This window comes from Arvicola amphibius, chromosome 8, assembly GCF_903992535.2.
Source record: "Arvicola amphibius chromosome 8, mArvAmp1.2, whole genome shotgun sequence".
NCBI classification, from domain to species: Eukaryota; Metazoa; Chordata; class Mammalia; order Rodentia; family Cricetidae; genus Arvicola; species Arvicola amphibius.
In genome coordinates, this window is record NC_052054.1 from 51,020,736 (window position 1) to 51,039,341 (window position 18,606).

Here is an 18,606-nt window from a genome sequence, read left to right on the forward strand (position 1 = left end):
CTGGGATTGTGGAAAATGCTGGCCTTCTCAAGTCACTGGAGAGCTAGGGGTGGGGCTTATCTTCCGTGAGAGTCTGACACTCAGAACTAACAGTGAGCTTACTAGCTGCGTTCAGGTGTGATGGATTCATTTTTAAAACCAAAAATTTGTTCCTAAGCAGAGATTCTAGTGGAAGGCACCAAAACTCTTCCTTGGGCTCTTGGTGCACGTCACTATTCTTAGCCAAGCCAGTGCTGAAATGTGAACCAGTTGCCAGGCTGGGTTAGGGCTCGACAGCGCAGGTAGGAGACAGAAGACGCATAGGATCCCGAGGTGACTCCGGAGGATTCCTGCCCCGACACAAAAGAGCCATCAGTTTGTTACAGGGGAATGGAAAAATGTCTACCCCACCAGCTCGTTTTTCCGGACATGCTCGTTAACTGTGCACAGATCTCAGATGTGCAGTAAGCTGTCCCTACAGCTGTGTCAGGAGAGGCCCTGCTGCAGATCACAGACCAGGTGCCAGGTAAACGCTTGTCGATAATTTGAGCCCTCACACCTGCGGGGTGGAATGAGACAATGAAAATGGGCTTCCAAGGACAGCCGTCCTCTCCCATCAGGGTTAGAGCTGGCTTCCTTTCTTCAGGATTCTCATAGGTAGCGCTTGAGTAGAAATGTTATCCATCCTTCTGCTTTATCCATCCTGAGTGAGTCTCTTTTTAAAAAACAATGCTTGATTAATGAGCTGTCTCTATACAGGGCCTGGTATTTCCCTGGAGTTGTAATTATACTCAGAAATCAAGGGTCTCCTAGCGGAGCAGTGGAAGCCTCTCCTGCAGTTGGCATTTCAAACGAGGTAGCAGGCTTCTCTCTCTGGGCGTGAGGTGGCACTTTCCACACATGTAAATGCCTGCCGTCCTAGAGGAAAGGAAAACAACTCACAATTCAAATCTGATTTTTTTTTTTTTAAGAATGAAAGAGACAGAGAGAGGATAGAATCAGGGATAGATTGAAAAAGAACCAAAGGAAGGTAGGGGGAAAAAATCAGTTGGGACAACATTCGGGGAGAAGGAATTTCGGAGGACAAGCTACTTTGCTCAATCACAGGTGACCTTATTTTCTCTCCCCCATCTCCCTCAAAGGTGGTACTTTGGAAAACTTGGCCGAAAAGATGCCGAGAGACAGCTCCTGTCCTTTGGAAACCCAAGAGGTACCTTTCTTATCCGCGAGAGCGAAACCACCAAAGGTAAGATGAGGAGAGGACAGGGCGAAGCTGCCTCGTCTTTCGAATCTGCGGCTTCGTCTTTGGGTGGGAAGGCTTGGCTGCAATACACATGGTCTTAGCTGGCACAGCCCCTCCTGGCCTGGTACAGTCCTGCTCTGTAGTTCCCCTGAAGACTCTGAGCTGCAGACGAGGAGACTCCAGGAGCACAGGCCAGACAGCATCCCTGCCTCAGCCTCAGGTCTTGTTAGAGTCCCAGTGACTCTACAGGGAGGTTGCTTTCCTTACTTTCCCCTCATTCCATTTTGTTTCGTCAATGGAGGACTTCATTCCTCTTCCCTTTGTTTCGTAACTCATTAGAGCCCACAGGTGGAAGTCGGTCAACGCCGCAGACAGTGGTTGGTCTCGGGCTCCCTGTGCCTTACACGGGCAGCCTCTCCCTGCGAAGTGTCGACCCGCAGAATTCTGGAGCTCCTTTTAGAGGAGCACCATGCCATTTCTTTTGTGCCCACCTCTGCTGTCCATCATCTCTGCCCCCACCATCCCTGTCTCCCACCCCTCAACCATCCCTGCCTCTCAGATACCACATGGGAAATGAAACTGGGAGACAAACCCACCTGGAGTCTCCATACTGCTCTTGCTCTTGCCCAGTGTGATTTGTTGCAGGCTGTGTTAGATATGACAAAGAAACTGAAAGGAAACTTTAGAGAAATAGCTGAGAAGTTTTAGTTCCAAGAGCAAAGTCATTTTGTTGCTAATGTCTTTTTGACACTGGCAGGACAGCAAGACTTGTCTTTGTGTGTTACTTGAGTGGAGATGGTGTGTGTGTGTGTGTGTGTGTGTGTGTGTGTGTGTGTGTTATGCATGTGCCTCTCGTGCATGTGTGCAAGCATCTGTGTATGTGCATGGATGTGTGTTCTTTTGATAATTATTAGAATAGTCAAATAAATGAGACCTACAAACAGAGTGTCAATCAAGGCTGATTGACACTACTAACGCTTCGCGTGTTTGCCAGGTGCCTACTCCCTTTCCATCCGGGATTGGGATGATATGAAAGGAGACCATGTGAAACATTATAAAATTCGCAAGCTTGACAATGGTGGATACTATATCACCACCCGGGCCCAGTTCGAAACCCTCCCGCAGCTTGTGCAGCATTACTCAGGTAACTTGATCTACCACCCTCAGCACCTGGAAATGAAGGGAATGGGCGGGCCCAGAGCTGGGGGGGGGGGGGACAAGGAGGAGGTCCCTTCCTGTGCACACCCCTGAAGGCAGGCTTGTACCAGTGCCACCATTGCTGTTCTACCACAGAGAAGTTCCCCCAAGTAGAAGGCAGTGGTTTAAATCTTAAAAGTTGGTTTTGTCTTTATTTGCATCATAAAAGTCCTTGCAAGCTCTTTTCCTGTTGCCTTCTGTAATGTCACGCCTGAAAGGAGGAGGAGGAAGGAGTTGCCCCTGGGCAGGCTTGCAGGGAACACTTGCCCTGCAGTGGGCTCGCTCACACCTTCCTGCATTTCATGATGCTCTGTCTGCAGGACTCAGTGTCCCGAGTGCTGCTTCCTACCCAGGCTTCCGTGTGTGCAGCCACGGCTCTTCTAGGACTACTGCTGTGACTTTGTTTTTCTTTCCTGAGACAGGGTGTCACTGCGCAGGCCTGGCAGCCTCTTGACTCAGAGCTCCCCCTGCCTCTGCCTCCCAACTGCTGAGAGTAAAGGTGTCACCGCCACACCCAGCTGCTGTGATGACTTTAAGATTAGACTGCCTTCACAGCAAACGACATCATTCTTTTGTTCTTGGCAGTTTAATTGTTGGATATATGCATACACATGTGCATTTCATTTAACTGTGTAACTTTATGTGCAATTGTTTAATGTGCTGTGCTTGCTTTCCTTGGTTAATAAGTGTGCCCCACTATACAATGCATGCATACCTGACCTCCTCCTTCCTTCCTTCCTTCCTTCCTTCCTTCCTTCCTTCCTTTCTTTCTTTCTTTCTTTCTTTCTTTCTTGCTTTTGTTTTGAGAGAAGGTCTCACCTGTAGCCCAGGGTATTCCCCAAGGTGACCTTTCAGAGTTACAGCAATCCTCCTGTGTCAGCATCCTGAATGTTAGGATTACAGATAGGAGCCACACCCACCTTTTTTTTTTACCCCACCATTGAAAAGTATTTGTGCTATCTTTAGCACACACACACACAAAAAAAAAAAATGTAGTCTTCTAAAAATAACAATAAGAAATTCCTACGAATTGATTCTGGCCATTGATGAGCCATTGAAAAAAATTAACAGTACCTGAGTAACCAGTGATTCGGGCATCAGCTCTTGCTCTGTGTGGATTCTAATGAAATATTGAGAGAAATGGAGCAGAAAATCTCCCTGAGCTTCAGAGATATACACAAAACGCCTGCATGTTATAAGGATTTTTCAAATGCTGAAATATATTTCATTACAGGCAAACATCAGCAGGGTCCCCAGGGTTTGGATCATTTGAAAATAGTGTGCTGGAAAGGGCACCTTAATGATATCATAAAGCTGGAAGAGGGAGCAGATATGAAGAACAATAGACGTTTTTTAATCTCAGGGAAAGAAATCTATCTCGAGTTAGATTTGTTTTTATATTGGCTTTTCCTCCCTCCTCGCTCTCTTGCACGTAGCATGCCTTTGAAATACTGACACATAAATAATATCCTGCCTGAGCATCTCAGAACCAGATTCCATCAAAAGGAAAAGTGGAAAACAGGCTAGGAGATCCCAGAGAAGAGGCAGCTAAGCTTGTGCTTTGGATCTGAGGGGCTTCAAGGGAACTGAAGGGCTCTGCCCCCCTCTCAGCGCAGGCTCTGTGTGGCTTCCATCCGTCCAGAGTGCTTACTCTTTGTTGACACTTAGTCGCTCTCCCTGTTAGGTTCTCAGAGGTATATCCTTTCAAAAGGAAGGAGGAAAAAGACTCAGCTTCCCAGTAACCTGAGTAGTAGCTGCTGTCCTCCTAGTCTTTCATGTCATTGAGTTTCTGTGAGTGCTAATTTCTATTCTTTCTTTGAATCCAGACTCCTAAATTATACATAGGAAGCTGTTTAAAAAGTTGTGTCCTTGTTTTTGTTTTTAGTGGAAAATTGCCCCGAAAAGCACTGCAAGCGCACAGGACTGGTAGAACAGAATCAGAAGGACAAAGCATTCCCTAAAGAAATTCCCCGCTGCCAGGCCTGCTCTTGAGACTTGTTCTAACAGACCAGAGTTCTGTGGCAAGCTCCTAGGCTAAAGTCACATTTTAAACACATTTATACTGGGAAGATGCCTTTGACCCTTAGGCCATCTAGATATGCAAAGGAAAAGGGGACGGTCACATGTTTTATTTTTTATGTATGCACTTTTTGGAATTAAAGGCATTTTCAGAATTCCAGAATATGTATGCTAGTCCATTAGACTAAAGTGCCTTGCACCTGTATATGTGGAGCTAGCTGGGGGAGCCTGGTGGGAGAGGGGTGGATTGGGGGGAGGAACCTGGACCACATCTGAAGTGCCCTCGTCCACCTCCAGCGAATGTTTGCTTGTGTTTGTCACATCCTCTGTGGCCTGCGCCGCGCTCGCCGGCACCGCGCTGCCCACCTGTGCACACTGTTGTTACATGTTCTGCTCTTCTCTCCCTCGCCGCTGCCCTGCTCCTTCAGAGAGAGCCGCAGGTCTCTGCTGCCGCCTGGTAGTCCCCTGTCACAAAGGGATGCCACGGCTTACCGATCTGTCTGTCAAAACCAAAGATGTCTGGGAAATCCCTCGAGAATCACTGCAGTTGATCAAGAGACTGGGAAATGGGCAGTTTGGGGAAGTATGGATGGGTATGCTGAGACTCAATTACTCTTTGATTAGTTTCCCCGTTTGGGAAATCCCAAACCTCAAAGATGGAAGGTGAAAATAAAGGTATCTCTCATGAGCAGGAAGACAGATGATTTGAATTACTCAATTTTCATTTTTAAAAAAATTGGGAATTTCTCCAAAAGATAGGACTGAGCAAGAGTGACAGATGGTGCGGGTTTGCTCTAGCTGGTGGAAGGGCTGTTCCAGCCTGCGTAGAGTGTACCCCTTAGTGCCAGCTGCCATACTGCCGAGCGTTGGCTCCAGGGCAATCACCTTCCATCTTTCCTAGTGCATGCATGATTATGGATTATAAGGACTGTGTTTTCTTTATTAATTCCCTTTCCTGTAGAGAAAGCTGATGGTTTGTGTTTTAACTTAACTGTGATTTCATCAAGTTGTACCCCACAAACTTCTGGATTGGCTAAAGATGCTTGGGAAGTTGCACGTGGCTCGTTGTTTCTGGAGAAGAAGCTGGGGCAGGGGTGTTTCGCTGAAGTCTGGCTTGGTAAGGCAGAGGGCACATTCTGCTTTGGCAACATATCAAAGCCGGTGAAAAGGACAGTTTTGAACAGAGACGTGTATGTGACCATTGGGACAAAGCCCCTTAACCTGTGTCACCAGATGGGCCTCGAGCCCAGGTTTGCCTACTATGGTAGTACCTTGCTGTGTTCATCTGTCCTATTTCATGCGGTTCATTAAGCACCTGCAAACCGGAAGCCAGCACGCTGGGAATGTGGTGCTTTCTCGCCCTGTGAAATGGGACGGTAAGATGCTGGGGGTGGCAGTGATAGACGAAGGTCACAGGCTTTCTGTGTGCCAGGCCTGGGTCTAAACCCTTACTGGATGATTAAGCATAAACATGGGACCTGTCTAACACCTCTGAGCCTCAGTTCCTCATCTGTAAACCTGGAGTCATAGCTGCTTCATTGGATTATTCTGAGGATTTTACCAGGCGTGTTTAAAATCCCTTGTAGACCTTTGATTCATGCACGCTTTTCCTCACTTGGTTGTCAGTAATGCCAACGGCACTGGCCCTTGAGATGGCATCTCTCATCCTCCGGGTCAGCTGCAGCTTTGCTTACAGACAATCCATGGCCTTAGATCCCTCCCAAAAGCATCTGTCCATCAAATGACGACAAAGGGTTGGAATCTCCCTTCCTTAGGGTATAAACAGGTACATGTGTTCTTCAGATATGATCCACAGGCAGAGAGTTGACGTAATCAAACGTTTGAAGAACAGCAGGTCCCATGCAGACTCAGAAACAGATGCACACATGGACAGTGGAAGTAGACAGCCATGCATGTATATGTATTATCGATTGCACGTAAGAGTGATCACATTAATGTGCCCATCCCCGTCTAGACTTTATCTCAAGGGTTATAAAATCTGCTTATACAACTTGTATCTCATTATCTACCCAACTTATAATTGAAGTTGTTAAGTCCTGAGGAATTTCATCAGATCACGCAATCAGGAAGAATAAGAATTTTATCTTCAGACTTTTGAAACTGTCAACTTAATTAAATCATCATTTCACAGAGCACCAAGGTGTTGTTTCCCACGGAGCGGAAGAGTTGGGATAGAAGCCTAGACGGTCACCCAAGCTGCTAAGAGAAGACCACACTGGGCTTAAATTTTAGGAAACCGTTAGCAGTTAAATCATGAAGGCGGTTTAAAAGTTGTCAAAGTTCCCATTTACACCGAGTGGCAGATATTTTCTGAGATAATTGAACCCCTAAGCCACTGGCTTTTTCATAGGTTCCCCCCCCCCCCGTAGAATGCATGTTGTAATTATATGTTTCAACAGAATAATAAATACTTCAATATACAGGCTCCTTAGATCTGAAAGTCAGATTACATTTGAGTCAGTCTTGGTTTGAACCCACATTTTCCTTCAGATCGTAAGCAATATAATCTGAATTAGCAGATTTTTATTTTCCCTTTATAAAATTATTCTTCAAAGTCATCAGCTAAAAGTGGAATAAGCCTGAATTTTGTTTTTTTTTTTTTATTTGAGAACCAAAAGAGAATGGAAAGCTACTAGTCCATTCCCGTATTTTACAGATGAGCTAACTGATGATGACCATAAGCCAGGCCTCGCCTTTGGGTTAGCTAGGTTTTTAAAGAAATATTTAAACACTGTGTTTAAACGCTTCTCTGCTTCACTGCTGATTTTGCAGTCCACCTGCTAGAAGCCATTGTTCTTGGGGCTGACTCTCCAGAAGCCTGAGGGATTTACCTCCCCTGGGGAAGTATGGGCAAGGAGACAGTGTGTTCCTTGCCTGTGCTCGTGGGCACATTTAGCATGATTGCTGAAGGACTCTGTCAGGTAACTCATCCAGTGCAGACAGTTGAAAGCCTGGAACCGATTTCCAGGCATCCTCGGTGTGTGGCCCTATTTCTATGGGAGCACACCCTCTAAGATGGAATTTAATTTCTTCCAGGCTTTTCCTGTTATCTAGGGGACAGCTACTGGATACCCAGGCCAATTCTGAATCCTGGGCTTTCACCACTGAAATAAGAGCCCAAAGCTTTGTGGTGTAAATGCACGATTATGTGGATGAGCCATAAAAAGAGTGATGTCTATCTAGCGGGACAAGTTAGCGAATTATAAAAATGAGAGTAAACTCATTTTTTTCTGTTGAAATACATGACAGAGTCCTTTGTGATTGTCTTTGCTTGTAAAAAAAAAAACTAAGATTTTTTTTTAAAACTAAAAGTCTAATTTTATGCACATAGTTGCTGATCAAAATTATTTTTCCCGTGAAACGAGTATCCTTGGATTGACTTACTGCTATGGGCTATTTGTAGGTACCTGGAATGGAAACACAAAAGTAGCCATAAAGACTCTTAAGCCAGGCACCATGTCTCCGGAATCCTTCCTGGAGGAAGCACAGATCATGAAGAAGCTGAAGCACGACAAGCTGGTGCAGCTCTATGCCGTTGTGTCTGAGGAACCCATTTACATCGTCACAGAATACATGAATAAAGGTTGGGCAGCACTCTCCTTCTCCCTCCTCATGCCGGCTTGCAGGTTGCAGGGACTGTTCAGAGACAGAAACGGGGCTGCTGCTTACTCAGTCCCCAGTCTATACATGGACCCGGGATTCCCATCAGGAGGTGCCGGCTGTGCTCATTCAGGATAAGGCTTAGGAAAGGGGGAACTTTGAGTTCACCCCCAGAGTCTTGAGAAGCACAGTGCCTTTTGCCTGTTACTCATCAGGAGTGTTCTTCCTCATAAGTAAAACATCCATTTTATACCAGAGCTAATGTACAGGGCTACAAAAACCTGCTGCCATTTTGAATCAGTGGCTTCTGTTAAATTTCCCTTTTTAGGGCTAAATAATCAATCGCAGATGGTCACTGGATTAGTTCAGGCTCCAGATCAACATCTTTCCCCCAGTTTTCTCTTTAAATGTCAGGTGAAGAAATGACACGCAGTCATTCCCCGCCCCCCCCCGAACATTCGTGCGTTGGTGCACACGTGTGCATGTGTACATCATTATAATCAGACCAGCATTGTTGGGGGGGAAGCCAGAGAGCACTTTGTTTTGGAAAAAATAAATGAGCCAAACAAGAAACAGCCTTAAAAGGCCGCACGTTGTACATTAGGAGACACTAGTGTAGTTTTTCTTTTCTATGTACTTTCTCTTAAAATATAATTGGAATTTTTTTTTCCTGGCAGATTGTTTGCCCTTTGGATCCAGGGTTATTTTGTAAAGAGCTTTGTGATTAAAGCATTAAAAAAAAAAAAAAAAAAAAAAAAACCACTGACGACCGTCATGTGCCCCCAGCTCCTGCAAATGATTATCTCCGCCTGGGTGTCAGCTCTGGGCCTCCTCAGGCAGCTCACAAGCATGGCTCTGAAGCCCTGGCTGTTTGTCTCAGATGTCTGAGGCGGAGGCACGGCTGCCTGTGATCTAATTAGGAAGCTCTCTGCCCCACATTTCTCAGACACTACATTCTCACCTTAAAACCTGAAACGAAGTCAATGATTCTAAAACTTCCTTGTACTCTGAGTCACCTTGAGGGCCTCGGGAAACGCAGGTGTCTGAGTCTGACTCCAGAGTTCCTGCTGCAGATAGAGCCTGAGGATAGGCTCTTCCCACTAACCCCCTGGCAACACTGCCGCTACTGGTCCAGCAGTGCATCCTCAGTGTGCGCCCCTGGGCGGTCCGCATCACTCTCCTGTGCAGGGAAGACTGGGGCCCGAGAGGACGGACTCCTCCCGTGACAGAAAAGGAGATTCTGTTCTGTTACCAGACTCTGTCTTTAGAAACAAAATAATCGCTGTTTATTTTCAGATGCTAACACTTACTACTTAAAACCTGGGATTTGTTTCTTTGTTTTTATACAAACCTTTCTTTTTCCATCAATGGCATTGCCCCATCCCACTACCTTTCACTTACACTAAGGAAGTCAGGTACAGCCCGCAAGGAATTTTTGCCTTTCTGAGTAAACTAAAATTGCTTTATGTTCCATTCATAGGAAGTTTGCTTGATTTCTTAAAAGACGGTGAAGGCCGAGCTCTGAAATTGCCAAATCTTGTCGACATGGCAGCGCAGGTAGGTCATGGGGTGCCTTGATTCGGACCGTGGCTGTGTGAGCATGGACACATGAGGGGTTGTGATGTAATAGCTGTACCCGTTACCCTGCGTTTCCACAGGTTGCCGCCGGAATGGCTTACATCGAGCGCATGAATTATATCCACAGAGATCTGCGGTCAGCAAACATTCTGGTGGGGAATGGACTCATTTGCAAGATTGCTGACTTCGGGTTGGCTCGCTTGATTGAAGACAATGAGTACACAGCAAGACAAGGTGGGCGCGCCCGTGACAGAGGCTCCTGACTGCCTCTCTGCTCTGCACCGCCCTTCCTCCTTACCTCCATTTCCTCTGGCTGCCCTTTTCTTCCCCTCTGGTCTGGCAGGAGTATGGCAGTTCTCAGGTGGGGGACTAGTGGACCGTAGATGGGTGCAGCTCTGGTTAGAGAGTGGGTGTCTACTCCCATGGTACACCCACCTGCCTTTCTGGAAGTATATGATCCGCTTGATCAGAGTGCTCTGCTTTTGGAGAAAGAAGTATCTGGGAGACCAGGTTCTAGCTCCGCCCCAGTCATGTCCCAGCAGAAAGCAGGTGACCTCCAAGGAGAGACTTTAGTTGTGGTCTTTTACCGTGGAACAGGCAGGTTTTCAGAGTCTGAGAGCACTATGATGCCTCAGGGCTAATGTCAGGGCAGCAAAGGTTTAAGGTTTGCAAGGCAGCAGGAGGAGGGAGCATCCCACTGAGGACGCCTCCTCCTAGGGAGCCTGCAGAGGCCCATGGAGGCCAATCCTGACCTCACTCTGCGACTGCCTTCTGTGGCCCCGAGCAGGCCAGCCTGAGCAGAGCAAAGCGTGAAGGGGAAAGAGATGGTGTGGAGGAACTGGACGGTGGAGTTCCTTGAAAAGCCCTGCTTGCTTTCTTTGTCTGCCTCCACCCAGCGCTACAAAAATTCATGGACAGTCTTTGTGTAAAGCACACGGAACCCAAAGCCACCGCACTCGGGTGACTGTGAGTAAAAGAGCTGCAGACGCGAGGAGGGAATTCCTGAGGGTGTTTTCCGCCTTGCTGTCCAGGTGTGGGACTAAGTGAGGAAATAGCAACTGCAGCGGCTTCCGTGCATTTGATGCCAGGACTCAGCAGAGGGTGAGGTTCACTCGGCTTTGAACCACTCTGAGCAGTAACTGGAATATACTGCAGGGTGGCACTTTCAGAACAAATAGTAGCCACTTCACTCCTTTCTAGAACGTTCTCTTCCTAGTTTTCTTTCCTTTTTTTTTTTTAAAAAAAAATGCCAATTCTTCCCTTCTTTTCTTTGACTCGGAACAGAAGTCTGATGAGTGCTAAGGGAAATGTCAAACCGAGCTCCTGCCAGGTTACAGATACTGCCCAAATGCTCCACTCCACATTGGGCAAAGAGCTCAGCTATTTGAATTCCTCCACTATGTGGCATGTCTTGTCCTGGAGCCTTATACCCACACAGCAAGCCGCCTCAGGATCATGTGGAGTGGGACATGTACACAGACACACACCCAGAGTCGGGGGGAGGGACACAAAAGAGGACTGTGTCTCTAAGCAGAGGGGGAATGCAGGCATGAGTTTGGTGACATGCAGACATGAGTTTGGTGGCATGGGATGCCAAGAGGCTCTCAGTGAATGTAAGCAGAGCCCTAGAATAGGTGAAGGTTGTCAACCTGAATTCTTGATTTAGAAAAGGACTCCCTGAAGATTTAACTTAGGAAATGGCTCCAGTAGAAGCCAGGAATGTCCTTCTGTGTGAAAGAAAGTCTCAGTGGCAGGACGAGCCCTGCAAGGCTGTTTTCTCATTTTTTTTTTTACTTTTTTATTTATTTATTTATTATGCATACAATTGTCTGTCTGTGTGTATGCCTGCTGGCTAGAAGAGGGCACCAGACCTCATTACAGATGGTTGTGAGCCACCATGTGGTTGCTGGGAATTGAACTCAGGACCTTTGGAAGAGCAGGCAGTGCTCTTAACCTCTGAGCCACCTCTCCAGCCCTGTTTTCGCATTCTTAACCAGACTTTGGACTCTGCGAAGTCTGTGGTTAGCACCCTTGATGCATCCCTAAATGAGAAGGTGGCCAGGCCAGGAGCCACAGATGCTAACAGAGGTACTGTTGGAAGGGCTTGGGTGTGGAAGTCGCGCATCGTTCATTAAGGTACCCCAAACTGCAGCCTTAGGTGACTGGCACCTCTCATGTCAGCGTCTGCTCTGGAACCCACCCAGGACTCCCTCAGACTGGCCATGCAGCCTCCCTTCCTACACTTCCCCATCAGGACTGCCTTTCTGCCCTGCCTCCCCCATCACACTCCAGCCACTGTCCGGACTCCTTTCTGAGGACTAGCCTTAACCCTTGATTTAGCATTTCCTTGACTCTATTTCCCCACAGATTCTATCCTTACCTCTTTGGACATGATTTCCTCTTTCTTTCCTTTACCAGACTGAACACTGGGGAGGGATAGATGGGGATTCGATGAGCTGGAATATGGAAGGAGATACGGACAGTCCATGCTGTCTTGAAGCAGAGAACAAGGAAGGGCCAGGGCATGTGAGGAGCTGGAACTGCCTGACTTTCAAGGGGCAGGAGGAAACAGACTCAGAGAGTCATCAGAGGCATTTGTACAAAGTCACGAAGCTCACAAGTGGAAGAGCAGGATTTGGAAACAGGACAGGCATGCTCTTGAACTCTGCCTACTGTCTCTCACCAAGAGCAGAGTGTAAAAATGGAGAGAATTAGTCATAAGTTCCGTTTCCCCTTTATTTTATGGAAAAAGCCTTAGGGGCAACCTCTCAAGCTCACATGTGTCGGGGGACTAGAGAGAGTCTCATTTTCCAGCCTTGGCTAGCCCAGCTGTTCCTATGACTCCTCCACTGGGTCTGCCCGGCCCTGGCCTTTCCTCCTGGTAGGAAGGTCCGGCATGTATTTGCCAATGTATTCTGCGGACGGCATGTGTGCTGCCTGCGGACGTTCCTGCCGGGGATTAATCAGCTCCTCGAGACAGCTGGTCCGTGTGCCTAATAATATTTGCAAGTTGGGTTTTATGTCACCCGCAGGCCACAGCCGTGCCGCATCTTGATTATGGGAGTGCAGGCGGTGTTCCGAGACATGTGCCAAATGTAGCTATTTTAGGACCGTGAATGACAATTGTTTGCAAAACAGTTGTGAGTTCCCCATCTCAGGGTGCTCTGAAGTGTCTGTCACGACGCACCGACATGCCAGGCAACAAGGTGTGACAGCACCGGGCGCGGGCACCTCTGCAGTGTGGTGCTCTGTTCCAGGTCTTGCCCAGGACATTGCCTCCTATGAGCCCACACTCACCACCCACCTACCCTGGCTTGTGAGCAGAAGCCTGCTGTCAGAGAGGCTCGAGACCAGGCCCAGCGGCCATGACCGTAATCCTCCCCTGGCAGTATTCTAGAAGCAACTAGAAACATCTGGCATTCCTCATAGTTACCTGGACATCTCATAGTTAGAGCCAGTTCCTGTTTAGTCAGAAGCTCCGCTCTACATTCTGTCCATCTGGAGTCTCCGAAATAATGCACCACGTCAGGTGTTTGAAAAAGGAACTTGGCTAAAGGCCGTTAGGAAGACACCCAGGCCACAGCGAAGGCTTGTACCTTCGTAGTCTCCGCTCGTGGGGCTGAGGAGGAAAGGTCTCTTCGGCCCAGGAATTTGAGACTAGCCTGGGGAAGATAACAAGACTCCTAAGGAAGAAAGGAGGGAGAATATGATAGAGAAAGGCTAAGGGCACATAAGGGCAGGGGGCTAGCATGAGGAGACACCCAGGAGCATCAGAGTCAGGCAATGAAGCCCAGCAATAACATCCACTGGCCGGGGCCCGAGGCAAGCCGTCTTATTCTTCCGTGGGAGGACCGCTTATCTGTAAATGAAGATGGGTCTTACCAGCTCTGTCTTTGCGGTCTCACCCAGCGCCCGCTCGTGGGAGCTGTAATGTCATTACCCATCTTGTGTAGCCTTGCCCAGGACAGGACTTGAGGAGAATAAACAAATGGGTAGGCTTCCGCCATCCTGAGAAGACCCAGTTTCCGTGCAGCGCAAAGGAAGAGTGGTGGGTGATGGTTAGGGCGGAATTGGCAGCAGCAGCAATGCGAGAACATCTGGGCATCTTAACGTCAGAGAGGGAGCATGAGCCTGAGTTGGGATTTACTGCTTCCGTGAGAGGCCCGCTGGGGCTTCCTCACCTGAGCCACTGCCTCAGCTAGGTGAGCTAACTCTCCTCCTCTGTTGTCTCCTCCACCTCCCCAGGGCTCCGCTGACAGGCATCCCATCTTCCTGTTCCCTGGATCCTTCCAGAAGTTACCACAGCCCCCACCAGGGCTCAGGGCAGGGAGACACACCTCTCTCTCCCCGTCACAGCCCCTGGGCCATCTGTTCCTTCTTACAGAAAATGAGAATTCTCCACAGACATTGTCTTTTCTGAGCTCTCAAGCAGCTGAGGGCTTGCTAGTGTTAACTTGAGCCTAGCATACTCAGGTAGAGCTGGCTTGTGTTTAGCACTGGCTCACTCTTGTGCACGTGATTTTTTTTCTTTGATTTACGTTATCCAGTAAAATGAACAAATCTGGTGTGCAACTGACTATATTTTTACATGTGTACGTAGTCCTGAAACCTCCTCACAGAGGAGGACAAACCTGACCTGGGGAGCTATTTCATTCCAGCACCCCAGAGAGGGCTCTGTTTTCTGTCGCTGTAGAGAGAATTCCTTGAGTGTGGCTCCACGGACCCGTTTCTTTCAGTAACCTACCACTGCTAGGAACAGCGTCATCTAGCCATGACGTTCTGCTTGGTCTGCCCCCACCCCTTCACTATGTTGTAATACTGTTGTTTCCTGTGACGGTTCCTAGCTTCTCACAGCAGACTAATATTCCACTGACTGAGCACACACACCACAGCTGACCCATCCCTGTACTCAGGAACAGTGGCGCTGATTGTACCTGGGACCATTACAGATGAGGCTGCTGGGTAGGAAACACCCCCCCACACACACATACACACACACCATCTCCCCAGTAGTTGCCCTGTTGGAAAGGCTGGTCATGGCAAGCCTAGACTGCAATGGCAGTCACTGCCTCACAGAGCAGTAACACAGATTTAAAGGGCAATGAAGTTATGTCACTTACGTGGGTTAGAAGTCAGAATCCCCAGGATTAAACCACCTTTGTCACTGACGATCAGGGCATCCTCAAGCAAACCAGCAGCTACCGTTTGAGCCTCCTTTTCATCCTCTATCAAATAGTCATAGTAACCATAGTAACTGCCTCGCATGAGTAGTATGAGAATGAAGTAAGCAATATATAAAAATGCTTTGATGGTGGTAAATATGAAGAATTATTTTATAACCTTAACTTTCGATTGACATGTTTTCCATAGAAAAGATTTTTATTAAACAATACTTTAAAGAGAAAAACAGTAATCAATAAAAGAAAGGAACTTGTAAGACCATACATACACACACACACACACACACACACACACACACACACACACACATGCACACACACAAAGGGATAATAGACAGACAGATAATAATGGTAGTGTGAGTGTGTGTGTGTGTGTGTGTGTGTGTGTGTGTGTGTATACACATAATCATTTATCACCTAAGCCAGTCTGTTTTGTGTAGACAGCCAGCATTCTGGTTCTGTCCATGTGTCCTACAAGACCATCTGTCCTGAACTCAGCTGCTACTCAACTAGCCTCTGCCATCCCAGTGTCTTGTACAGCCCTTCATCCTTTCCTCCTGTTAGGACCTCTCCATGGTTGGCTGTGGTGGTGCACACCTTTAATCCCAGCTTCCTAGCACTAGGAAGACAGAGGCAGAACAAACAGAGTCTTTGAGTTTGAGGCCAACCTTACATACATAGTGAGTTCCAGGACAGCCAGGACAATGTATAAAGACTATCTCAAAAACAAAAAAACAAAGACCAGAACTATCCATGGCCCCAACATCCAGGCATAGGTTTTTTTTTTATACACACACACACAGGTTTTTTATTATTATTATAAACACACACGCACATACACACACACACAGGCACACACACACACGAACTTGCCGTGTTTGAGGTCAGGTGGACATGCTCAGCAGCGTCACACATCAGCACACCTGCACGTGGATGCTTACATTCATGGACCCTGGGCATCACTTCTTCTGGACATCACTAGAACAGGTCTTGCTGCTCCTCTGTGGGGATGCTGGCTTCTTGAACACGGAGCACACACCAAGTGTCACCAGGTCTTGCTGCTCCTCTGTGGGGATGCTGGCTTCTTGAACACAGAGCACACACCAAGTGTCACCGTTGGTGTGTAGCAGTGGAAATTGCTGTGGTACTGGCCTCCTCCTCACTCTTCTCAGACGTGTTTTTCTGCTCTCTAAGCAGTGTACACAGAGCTTCCAGGAAATCAAGTGCTGTAATTGCTGCAAGAACCCCCAGAAAGGGTGAGCTGTTCCGTCGGCATTGGCAGCACAGTATGTGCTTGTCTTTGGGGGATGGTGGAAGCTGCCGAGCTGGGTGGACCTGTGTTAGATGCTAACTCTACCTTCGACCTGGTCTTAGGCTTCTCTGAGCCCCTGTGTCCTCGCCTCTGAGCCACCTGTCGGGTAGCTGTTGGAGTAGAAAGGAAAGAAGCTATCTGGTCTCGTTACCTCTCATCTTTCCCCCCACAGCACTTCCCTTTCCCCAGTCCTCTTTCCTTCTTTCTCTGTGCTCCCTGCTTCACTCCCATAAGCTGGCAAGGCCTGAGCTGGCTAAGAGCATGCCCTATGAAGTCAAGTTATTGTAGTATGGATCCTGGCATCACTTGTGATCTGCCCTGAGACCTCGGATAAGTTACCCCGAGCCCATCTTCTTTTGAAACCAGGTAGAATTGTCAGCACAGTCTGGGCATAGACAGGAAGCACCTACCACGAAGGACCTAGTGCAGCTGGCAGTAGCATTGACAACAGTAGTTGTACAGTTGACGCAGTGGATGCAAGTAGCCATGCTCAGCGTGCCCACACACAGGCGGTGCATTCAACCCATGCTGCAGTGGGCCTGCTTCCTGCCAAGGCTCCTCCCACATTTGAGTCCACATGAAGAGCATCAGCAAGGGGTTTCTCTGTGACTTTGGTTAGCCAGTTGGTTTGTTCTGAAACAGTAACCAGATGATCACCTAGGAAGCAGATGTCCAGACGGTGTCATCTTTGAGTCTGTGGACTATCTGAACAAAACAGGGACATTTAGAACTTTGGACAAGACCATTGGTTTGTGTATTAAGTAGGAGAAGAAAAATGTGTCTGTTCAAATACTCCCAGTATTGAGAATTTAAATTGAATAGATTATTGTCTGGAGTAAAATTCACATATAAATTAGACTACAAAGAATTCATAATTGTTACAGTTTTCATGTTCATTATTTCACGGTAAGAATTGTTACTGCATAAATTAACACATTCTTTCTTGGAGAACATATTTTAGAAAGATTTGTTACTTTAATAACTCTCTGTGTATTAGAAATCCCAGATGCCCGTGCTAATTAAATATAATCAGATTTTGGATTCAAAAAGCACAGTAGCCATTTAGCACAAACAAGCCGGCAACTAGGTTGACACACAGAGCCAGGAATGACTGGGTCCCTGTTTCCTTTAGGTTTCCAGTTTCACAATGCAGAACTGTGATTTCAATTCCTGTCCTTCCTTTGTTACAATGACTGGGGATTATTAGACTCGGGGCTCCCGCGTTCCAGCTCAAGGGCTCCTGCAGAATTATTAATCAGCTGCTTGAGAGGCCCCTGTAATCCAGTGGCAGATCAAGGCTGATCCCACCATGAGATGCCCTCCCTCTGCTCCCTTCAGCCTATGAATTCCTTGTTCTCTGTCAACAACAGCATCACCATCCCCACACTGTGTGCTGTGACCTGAACAGCAAATGTCAGCAGAGAGAGGCGGTGGGGAGGGCTCGGAGCCCTGTTAATTGTTGAGTTTAATCTAATTCTTTCCTTGCTAGAAAAGTGGCTCATCTTGTAACAAAAAGCAAACCTCTTCCTGATGCAAGCCATTGTTTTCGAACACTAGGCAGAAAACTCACTTGTCCTCCAGCAGAGCCATGAAAAGCCGCATCACGAGGCCACACCACCCCCCAGCCCACATGGGCAGTTTATCATCCCCAGAGCTGCCAGCGGCCATGTGCTGATCCTGGTGAGCAGAACCCAGCCACGCTGCCTCCATGAGCCTTCCCGAACAGAGTTTGGCACACCTCTGTGAGTAGGCAGGAGTCGCCTTCATTTGTATTCTGCCTCCTCAGTCTCTAGGCTTCTTACACCAGCCTTCCTGGGAGGGTCTGCTTTGTTTATCTGCTGAAGCTCCAACACAGATTAGTAGTCAGGGGAGCAGGTCGGATGCTGGGAAGCGGAGACAGAGAACTGTCGGGAGCGTCGTTCCCTCCTCGCAAAAATGTCTTGAAAGCTGGAGGAAATGAAAGAAAGGGGACTTTAAATCATCCTTTTCTCCCCAGTTCCTTTTAAGATTAAAAATGCTTGCAGAGTGGGGGAGAACTGATTTCTGCCAATCACATCCTTAGACAGCTCTCTGAGTTAGCCCAGAGAATGCAGATGGGCCTGATGCCAGCACAGGTCACCAGAGCCGGCTCTCTGAGTACCTCCCTCTGTCTGCCCAGCCCAGGGTAGCCCCGCCTCGTTCTGACAAGGGCATCTCCCTTCCCTTTGTGCTGTTCTGGGCAGGGCTGCCGGGCAGTTGTTTATGAATGGTCTGCATAGCCCACGTTCCTGGGTGATCATCAGTAAGGGAGCAGATGGCCACCCTCTGTGATTTTAAAGTGTGTAAATAGGAACCGCAGGCTGCCATCAAACATCAGAAATGTCTTTTGGCTTCCTTATTGTGCTCTGCTGGCAGAAGGAACCTTGTTTGCATCATCTGGATAACCGGGGACAGTCGGGGGCACTTGCAGACTGCCTGCAGCCTCAAGCCTTTCTCTC

At 47.8% G+C, this 18,606-nt stretch overlaps 1 protein-coding gene across 2 annotated transcripts in view; it reads left to right on the forward strand.

Annotated features, from left to right (window-relative positions):
* Nucleotides 1-18,606, forward strand: part of Fyn (FYN proto-oncogene, Src family tyrosine kinase) — a 52,933-nt gene that overhangs the window by 14,915 nt on the left and 19,412 nt on the right. Inside the window, exons 4-9 of one of the 2 annotated variants that reach the window (XM_038340131.1) lie at nt 1,122-1,225; nt 2,217-2,366; nt 4,867-5,031; nt 7,863-8,042; nt 9,540-9,616; nt 9,718-9,871. In XM_038340131.1, the coding sequence (XP_038196059.1) occupies nt 1,122-1,225; nt 2,217-2,366; nt 4,867-5,031; nt 7,863-8,042; nt 9,540-9,616; nt 9,718-9,871 (830 nt within the window). Of the gene's footprint in view, nt 1-1,121; nt 1,226-2,216; nt 2,367-4,866; nt 5,032-5,399; nt 5,556-7,862; nt 8,043-9,539; nt 9,617-9,717; nt 9,872-18,606 lie in introns of both variants that reach the window. The other variant, XM_038340132.1, reaches the window with a different exon arrangement.